We start from the raw sequence: 10,231 nt of genomic DNA, 5'->3' as shown, positions 1-10,231 counted from the left end.
ATCTGGAGAAGTTGAAGCTTGTTGCTGAAAGTCAGAGTCAGTTTGCAGATTTGAGTTGACAGATTCCATAGAAAATCGAGTAGTGTATGATGGTCTCAGACTCCGATTTTTTAGCTTCAGACTATGATTCCATCCAGTCGGAGGATATCAAACATGTTTGCTATTTTCAGCTGATTTTAGAACACATGTTGTTTTCATTTGTCACGCGTCTCCTAACAACAAGGCGCACGTTTCTGCCTGAGTTTGTTGTGATCGGAACAACTTGAAAGTCTGGTAGTGTGTGATCCTCAGTCGTTTAGTGTATGATGGCCAGTTTTCCTTTGTCACTATTTACAAAGTCGGTAAGTGTATGATGCCTGGGGTTTTTAAAAATCTGTTCCAATTTTAAAAGTCATGTAGTGTATTCCAGTCTTTAGCAAATGCATAGCAACACCTTGGCAACCACCCACAGCACTCAGGCATCGTGACACTGAGTTTTTCACAGTTCTGCTTGGTCAGTTAGTTAGGTAATATATATGTTTTCTCTTGCCAGTTGCCACACATTGTTGATTCTGTCAGCAAAGTCATTAGTTCAAAGGCAGAAAATGTTATTGCATTTTGATAAAAGATTTGAATAATGAGCACTGATGAATTAGGCACAATAAGACAAACGACATTTATGAGGAAAATAAATAGTCATTTTTGTTTCACATGGACTTGAAGTAAGATTTATGAGTGCTGTCTCAATGCAGACCCAGCCGTTCCATCATTTAGATATATTTACTCTTCTTTCATCTTCATTCTATATTATGTCAGACAAAACTGATTTAATGTGCTTATTGTATTGAATGGGTGATGCCATTGAGAGCAGGAGGTGATGGAGACCCCTCGCGTGTGTCCGCTGAAGCTGAAGGGTGACCCTGGCTTACTGAAGCTTTATGTGAAAGAGAGAAGAGGGCTTGGGTCAATAGAGACACCATGGAGTGCAGAGAGAGAAGAGAAAATGGGTTTTTAATTGGCCTGGGAGTTCTCGATCTCAGCTCTCTTTACGCACAGAGAGAGCGAATATATCATCAACCTCTGATTGATTGCGTTTAGCTCAACCATTGTGCACAGGGATTTAGAAAGTCCAGTGAGAACACAAAGACTGAACACAGAACTGCAGCAGATCGTGGAGAACTTTAAAATGCTTCCTGGAGACTCAGCGGCCTGTTCGCATTATACTTCGTGGGAAGATTTGCATAACATCGCCCAAATGTTCACACAAGAAAGAAGGCGTAACTTTTATTCTCGCTGTAGTATTGTTGTTGCCGCCGCCATGTCGTGGAGACGCTGTGTGTTTCATTGTGAAAGCGAAACTTCTTTGTTTGGCCTTCCAAAAGAGTATGATATCTGCTTCGTCATGCCTGGAGCTGATCCGTGCTGGTCGCTGAGGAAATACATCAACTTCACGCTGTGGATTGCCGGATCGGCTTTCACCGTGGACGAAGCGGAGTCCAGCCCGGGGTCCTCACATGTGGTTGCCGCAAGCCCGCCGGGCGCTCCTTCGTTGAATCCGCCAGCTGCGCCGTTCTCAAGCCCGCCGGCCATTCCTCACTCAAGCCCGCTGGCCATTCCTCACTCAAGCCCGCTGGCCGGCTCACTCAAGCCCGCCGTGTGTGACGCTGTGTGTTTCGTTGTGAAAGCGAAACTACTTTGTTTGGCCTTCCAAAAGAGGACACAACTAGAAATCAGTGGTTAAGTTGTATTTACAACACTGTTCCAGAACAGTTCAACCAAAATATTCAGACATGGTTTTATGTTTACACGGCGCTATACGCAACGCAACACGTAAAAAGACAGTATAAGTCATTATAATCAGTAATTATGTCCCCACTGGATGCTACAAATGCCTCGTTTGTAATGGGTTTTATTGGTGTTGTCGCGCCGGTGTTGTGCCGAATTCTGCACCCCTGCCAGTTTATGCACCCCCTCGTTGAAGTTGCTACCTGATTGCCTAATCCCAACCCCACCCCTAATCTTAACCCCTCCCCCACATCTACTCCTAAACCTACCAAAACTATGGGATGCATAATCTGGCAGGGTGCAAATTTCGGCACTACACCGGTACACGGCATCACAGTATGGTAGGGGCGTAACATTTCCGTCACACGCTTGAGGTATTCGGCCAATCACAACGCACTGGATAACTGGCCAATCAGCGTACACCTCGCTTTTCAGACCGATGAGCTTTGTAAAAATCGACGCGTTTCAGAAAGGCGGGGCATAGAGAAGAAACAATAATGTACAGTATGTGGAAAATAATGTGTTTTTTTAACCTTAAACCACATAATCACATTGCATTACACCAAATACACAACATAATGTTCTTTTTAGCAACATCATATGACCCCTTTAAGCAAATTGCATCCATATGTAGAAATGTACACTTTAAATGCATGTTTAACTAAATATGTCTTAAACTTTTAGTGAACAAGGGGAAGTTAAGAATAATGATTTCTTCTTGTTTTAGCACATAGAATTATGGGATATAGTACCACACATCAATGGAAAGCTTGTTATTTATTCAGTTTTCAGCTGATGTATGAATTTCAATTTCCAAAAATTGACCCTTATGACTGGTTTGTGGTCACATTTGAGGTCTTTAAGATATATTTGGAAAGAAATGTAATACTTTTATTAATCAAGGATGCATAAAATTGAACAGTAAAAATTTTTATAATGTTACAAAATATTTCCATTTCAAACAAATGTTGTTCTTTTGAACTTTCTATTAATTAAAAAAAATCAGAAATGTTTCTTTCTCAGCAAATCAGCATATTAGAATGATTTCTGAAGGATCACATGACACTGACTGGAGACTGGAGTAATGATGCTGAAAATTCAGCGTTGACCACAGGAATAAATTACATTTAAAAAATATATTCAAATAGAGATATCGTTTTTACGGTATTTTTGATCAAATAAATACAGCCTTGAAAAGCAGAAGAGACTTCTTTAAAAACGTACAAAATCTCACCAACTCCAAACTTTTATATGTTCTAAAAGTTTAATAACTGATGATGACTTTCATTGTTGGATGAGCTACTCTGTCAAGTATTTAATGTGCTCAACAGTCTTCATATAGACAAACTTTAGGCACTAGCAGACTGAGCCGTAGTGTCAAGAAGTCTTAAAAGTACAGGAACAAAAACAGACTGGTGAAAATTGGAAAACTAAGCTATGACTTTTTTTTTTTTTTTTTTATAAGAAAAGTCGATTAACATTAACTTTCAAGAGGGTAAAAAAAGAAAAAAGAATACAGTCTGAAGGTGGAAACACAAAAGGCTCATGTGAACTAAATCCATCAAAAGTGTTGTTTTGTGTGTGTTTAAATGATTTCTCCTCCTCTCTGTTTGTAGGAACCCATCGTGGGTGGGCGGCAGTACAGTTACGGTTGCTTCATGAGCTGGTTTATGCGTCTCGTCGTATGGGAAACCCAGGACTGTCTGTCAGACATCTGTCTTTTCTACTACAGACCATGCTGGACTTCCTCTCAGACCAGGGTAAGACATGGAGCGCATGCACAAATGCCCTCAAACTTTACACATTTAGTTGAGCTCCTCTTGACTTTTAGGGCTCTTTTGGCATTTTTTCAATCATTTTTGCCCCATTTATACGGTGGCCGAGAGAGCTCATGAAAAAACAAGAGCAAATGAAAAAACACATGCAAACAGAAAAAAACACCAACAAATTAAGAAAACATCTTCATCAGTTTGACGACGACACATGTGCTGCAAATACTCACAACACAACCGAATTAAAAAAACGCTCTGCAAATACGTACAACATGAGCAAATACAGATATGCGCTGCAAATACTCACAACACGACCAAATACAGAAACGCACTGTAAATATGCACAGACCTCAATGGAATGTTTAAGGGAAACGCAACAAGTGATGAACCTGGCTGGGACATGTTTATCAATGTCTGCTCTGAAAGGCGAAATTTTAGTTCATTTTAACATTCTGATCATACGATTCATTAGCTTTTTGATTATCATTAGCCTAAATAAGCTGACAAAATACATAATTAGTGTAACTGTGAAACATTTTGTAAGCTGGCTAGCTAATTTTCACAACTTCCCCTACGTTATAATTAACCGAAAAAAACAACAACAAAAAAGTTAAACCATGGTAACCACAAATTAATCAGGGTTTTGCTACACTAACCATAGTTTAACCATGGTATTTGTACAACTGTGGTTATACAAATGGTAATCAATATGCCAAAAAAAGGTTACTGCACTTTTACTATAATAAAACCATGGATACATTTCGTAAGGGTTGTTGGGGTTCCCTTGAAACATTTCCGTTGTGGTCTGTGATACTTGCAATGCTTTTTTTGTATTTGGTCGCGTTGTACGAAATATGCACAGATCAGGCAAAAGAAAACAGATAAGCTAGTAGATGCTGTCAGCTCATTTAGACACCCATCATGTACCCAGAGAGATTAAGACAGATAGACGGTACTCATCTAAAAGATAACAGATGAAAAGAAAGAGACAGTGAGGATAAAATGTTCAGTAGAGTGCGTTTATGTAGATTGATTCTGCTGCGGTGAGGACTTGTTATTGTATTTTCAGGCCTGTATTTTATGGAATTGTCATATTATACATATTATATATTTTTTTTTTAGAGGGTCATCTCTCTCTTTGCACAATGACTTATTTTCTTTATTTCTTTAGAAGCCTGTGTGTGAATTTAGAATGCAGGGTTGGGGAAGCAACTTTTAAAGTGCAGTTCACCAAGGTGTTCAATGTAAAGAACTTAAATTACAGTCACGTTACTATTTTGAAAAAAAGTTGCTTAATAGAGTCACTCACAAAACTTAAAACTACAGATCCGTAAGAGGGCAATATATGTTAAATTGTACCACACTCATAATATAATGAAATAAATTAAATATAAATGAATATAAATAATATTAATATTTTTTTATATTGTAATATAATCTGTTGTAATTCTATTAAGTCTAGTCAAGTCACCTTTATTTGTATAGCACTTTATACAATACAGATTGTGTCAAAGCAGCTTTACAGTGTTACACATGAAAATAGTGTGTAGATAATGTAGGAGGACAATAGTGAAGTCAATTTTTCAGTTAAGGTCAGTTCATTGTTGATTTAGTGATGTCATCATCCAGCTTAATTCAGTTCTCTTCAAATGGTGTCTGTGCAATCAAGCAGACAATATTGCCAGAACTTAAGTGTCCCCAACTAAGCTCCAAAAAACTAAAAACTCCATTGGTGACAGAAATGGCAAAAAACCAGGCTCAGTCAGGGGGCCAGTTCTTATATGGCCGGCAGAAACCAGCATGGCATTGTTTAATTCCAGGCTGCAACACAAATCAAATTGTGCAGAGGACTCGTCTGGTTCCCGTGGTCTTGTGCCGATGGCCGTCTAGTTGTCCTGGTCTCCGCTGACGTTCAGGGCTGTAGAGGTCGTCTCTAGGTGCAGATCCACCATCTGATCTGGATTAAGAATGAAAGAGACTAATATTAGTGTAGATGCCATTCTTCTTACGATATAGCAAGTACATCGGGGGTTATGGGAAGTGTTCCCGGTTCCGGTTGACCTAATCAATGCAGCCTAACAATCCTTTAACGGATTTGAATTGTGACGGATTTGAATTATAGAAATGTGATAGTGTATTATGTGTATGCCAGGTTAAAGAGATGGGTCTTTAATCTAGATTTAAACTGACAGAGTGTGTCTGCCTCCCGAACAACGCTAAACAGATTGTTCCAGAGGTTGGGCGCTAAATAGGAAAGTTGATTTTGATATTCTAGGTATTATCAAAAGTCCAGAGTTTTGAGATCGCAGCGGACGTGAAGGATTATAATGCGATATGATCTCGCTCAAGTATTGAGGAGTGAAACCATTCAGGTCTTTATAAGTAATTAGTAAGATGTTAAAATGTATTTGTTGTTCAATAGGGAGCCAGTGCAGAGTTGACAGAACTGGGCTGATATGGACGTACTTACTGGTTCTAGTAAGAACTCTAGCTGCTGCATTTTGGACCAGCTGGAGTTTATTTATTAAGCGCGCAGAGCAACTGCCCAATAAAGCATTACAATAATAAACTTGAGGTCATAAATGCATTTGTCATTGAGAGCATAGGTTGATAGGTTCGATATATTTTTAAGATGGACAAATAAAAATAAATCAAGCTAGACTGTTTAGAATTTGAAAAGAGCTGAGCTGTTTGTGTTTTGGTTAGCAGTGTAACTATTTTTAGTTTTCATCTATCACTGGTTAAGTTAAGGATGTATGTGCTTGTGTGTTTGCATGTGGCTCTGTGTGGTGTGTTACCTGGATTTTCCTGAAAGCCGCTGTGGTCTTTTAAAAGCGATTGATGTAGTTTTTTTGTTGTTCAGCCATGGTCCACTTCACAGCATCCTGTCCCCACAGAGGTGTGCTCTAATCCTGTCTACCTCACACACACACACACACACACACACATGGTTAGCAGTGTAACTATTTTTAGTTTTCATCTATCACTGGTTAAGTTAAGGATGTATGTGCTTGTGTGTTTGCATGTGGCTCTGTGTGGTGTGTTACCTGGATTTTCCTGAAAGCCGCTGTGGTCTTTTAAAAGCGATTGATGTAGTTTTTTTGTTGTTCAGCCATGGTCCACTTCACAGCATCCTGTCCCCACAGAGGTGTGCTCTAATCCTGTCTACCTCACACACACACACACACACACACACACACACACACACACACACACACACACACACACACACACTCACTCACTCACTGTCGGGCCTGCAGCTCTTGGGTATCGAGCTCTGTCAAGCTTATCATTTCCTACCAGACAGAACAAATCCAGAGTTCCCTCGGCTGAGCTCAGGGATTGGTCGAACTCTGTTTTCAACACGGTGTCAGAGTAACAATGGCTCCCTATGTTCTTATAAAACCCTTTTCTGCACTCCTCTCTCCTCTGAGAGCCAAACAAATCACTCTTATTTTGTCTAACGAGCAATGTGATCTGTTTTCGGGCGTTTAATGGAATTCCGGCCTTCATTGGAGTTTAAACAGGAGCACGAACGATTCAAATTGAAGTTGAAGTCACATGTTTGACAAACAAGCATATGCTATCTTATATGTTGTAATCTGGCATTACGATGACTTGCATGCTTGAGAATAAATAAATAAAAAGTTATGAGGATAATAAAAATTGGAGACTGATCACATGACTCTTCACTCCCATTGGTAGTTGCTCTGCATTTGCTTAATGTTAAACTTTTCTCAGCCTATTCGAGTCGCCGGACATGTCCACATCCAATCGCTATAGCTTATATTACTGAAATCTGCCGTTTATTGTTGTAAATGAATGATTCCACATCGTTTTATCGCTGCAAGTCCCGAGGCTTTAGGAATACCACTTACTTTAGTTTACAGCTCAAATGTTGTCCACACTTAATTGAGTCATTCTTGAGTTGAGTTGAAGTTTGATTCATTTTTATCAGATCAGTTTGTTCGGATAGTGTTTGTTTTTTAGTCAACCGGCTACAAAACTGACCCCTTTGAGTCATCACTCAAAACATTTGCCCATTTTGTTTCTTTTTTTCAATATTAGTTGAATGCTGCAGGTTACAGTATTGCTTACTTTCAATTGATTTATATCATTTTGCTTCCTAAACTTAATTATTATAAAGAACTTCTTTAGAATAGCAATTGGTTCATAAATCGGACATCACTACTGCTCTGTCCACCTGAATTAAATCTGTGTGCCATCTGAGAGCTGAAGTGAGGAGTGACAGTTTCAGTCAGTCTCCTGTCGCGCCTCTTGATTTTATCGTTGAAAGCATCTGTGTAAAAGCAAAAGAACAGACAGTAGAGTCAGATTGGTCTGCCCCGTTATACTCTACTGTATAATGACTAATGATTTCCTGTTAGCAGCAGTTGTTCGAAACGCCCTCAACACAAAGACACTTTACAGAACGGAGGCGTCTGATTTAAACGCATCTCTTTGACATTGATCAGTGTCAATCTGGACTCTTGACTGGATAACAGAGCTGGAGATTCGCAGAGTTTCTTTTAAGTTAGCACATGAGGGGTACCGTCTTTTTCAAGTTCTGTCAGAATGATGTTAGAAGAAAAGATGGGGATGTTTTATTCAAGGCAGAGCTTTGTAATGAACAAGTGCTCTGCCTACAGATAACAGGTGGATGCTTGTGTTATGAAGTATTTAATGCAGACAGAGAGAAAGAGGTGGAGAAACGTATTATTACAGATGTGGCAGATTCATGCTTCTAGAATCTAGATGGAAGAGAAGAAAACAATAGAGAAATGGAAAGATGAGGTTATAGATAACCCTAGAAAGAAAATAAAAGTTTGAGTGTGTGTATTTTTTTCGTGTTCATCTTTTTTTTATGAATGAAATACCTGTTTTATTTATTTATTTTATTTTAACTGTTTGTGACTAAATAACTCTTTTCTGTGCTACTTCTGAAATGCAGTTTCCGTGAATAAGGTACAAAATAAGATGGCAAGAGACCAAATTAAATATTATATTAGCTGTTATATCTTGCAGACTAGCTAGTACGGAACTAATTGTTAGTTTTTAGATATTGATAAACTTTGCATAAATTAAAGAAAAATATTTGTTTGATAACTATATTCAGCAGCTTTGACCGATACACCATTACATTTTTGATCATTTAAATTAGGTTAAAATTGGGTAAAAATTAAAAAGGTTTTTACTTAAGTGAAGTGCCATTGTTGGTTTTAATAGTTTGTTTATTTATTTATTTTTAAATAAACACTAATATTCAAAAGTCTGGGGTCAGTATGATTAAAAAAAAATGAATTAACACTTTTATTCAACAAGAATGCATTAAATTGATCAGAAATTACACTGTAACATTTTATAATGCTACAAAAAAATCTATTTCAAATAACTGCTGTTCTTTGAAACTTTCTATTCATCAAAGAATCCTGAAAAAAATGTATCACAGTTTTCACAAAAATATGAAGCAGCACAACTGTTTTCAACATCGTTAATAAAAAGAAATGTTTGTTGAGCAGCAAATCAGCATATTAGAATGATTTCTGAAGGATCATGTGACACTGAAGACTGAAGTAATGATGCTGAAAATTCAGCTTTGCATCACAGGAATAAAATATATTTTTAATATTACTATTAAATAGTATATACTATAATATTACTGTTTTACTGTGAATTTGATCAAATAGACACAGCCTTGTTGAACAAAAGAGACTAATTTCAAAAACATAAAAAAAAATCATATAGACCGCAAACTTTTGAACGATGGTGTATCGAATAGCTATGACTACAAACATATTTGATTTTTGAATTCTTTAAAAAGTGTATTTTTTTCTGAAAGTCTGTTGACTTTTCTGCTGATGTAACCAAGTGAGTGTGGGGGACAAGAAAAATCTCAAAGCCTGTCATCACTAATATCCAATCAAATTTCAGTGGATAAAAACAAGCCGTTCTACATTATTCCCCTCTTGAATATTTGTTTTCAGTCAGAAGTATGTGCCGTTACTCAAGTTAAATGTGATGCGAATGCAGTTTCATGTTGTTTTTAAGAACAAACTGTCCCTTACCTCACTGTACAACATTTTTTTCACCAAGTTTAGAAGTAGCAGAACAGACTGAGAGAAAGGGTGAGGAAAAGAAAGTGATGTTGTCAGCTAATTAGTATTTTGTGAAGTTTAATTTGCCAGAGCTCACATGTCAGCAGGGGTTGTGTTGTCTGCACGGAGCAGTGTGAAATTAGCTATTTGATGTATGTGATCGGCTGCTATTTTTGACGACGTTTGTGAAGACAAATCAAGAATGCCAAATAAAGAGCTTCATTTAGAGAGCTGGCGAATGCTCTTGAGAAATTCTCACCAGTCAGATCTAGGTGCAGCTGTCACAGAACACGCCACAGCCAAGGCAAGATAACATTAAAAATCACCTGCATCAATCGTGGTGTCCAGTGGCTGTAAATAGTGAGAGATCTTGAAGCAGGCGCAACGCTTTTGTGCCACGTACGGGACGCAAACTCCATAACGGATTAAAACTGTTGAATAAAATATAAAGTAAGGTGGAAAATAAGTATAGATTAGTTTGTTTGCTTAAGTGCATCAAGTGGAGTGCAAACGGTAAAAGGTCTTGAGGCAGGTGTGACACGCTCTCTATTATGGATTAAAAGTGTAAGTGAGAGTAAACAGTGAGAGATGCAGAGACAG

At 38.0% G+C, this 10,231-nt stretch overlaps 1 protein-coding gene across 1 annotated transcript in view; it reads left to right on the top strand.

Moving 5' to 3' along the window:
• LOC107559663 (trafficking protein particle complex subunit 9-like) overlaps positions 1 to 10,231 on the top strand; it is a gene marked incomplete at its 3' end in the record, with an annotated part of 86,581 nt that overhangs the window by 24,819 nt on the left and 51,531 nt on the right. The window contains exon 9 of the mRNA XM_016243563.1: positions 3,381 to 3,524. Coding sequence (XP_016099049.1) covers positions 3,381 to 3,524 — 144 coding nt within the window. The remainder of the gene's footprint in view (positions 1 to 3,380; positions 3,525 to 10,231) is intronic.

Source organism: Sinocyclocheilus grahami, unplaced genomic scaffold (assembly GCF_001515645.1).
Source record: "Sinocyclocheilus grahami isolate Dianchi unplaced genomic scaffold, SAMN03320097.WGS_v1.1 scaffold695.1, whole genome shotgun sequence".
Taxonomy (NCBI): domain Eukaryota; kingdom Metazoa; phylum Chordata; class Actinopteri; order Cypriniformes; family Cyprinidae; genus Sinocyclocheilus; species Sinocyclocheilus grahami.
Note: the sequence above shows the minus strand (reverse complement) of the source record. Positions and strands in the feature narration are given on the sequence as shown.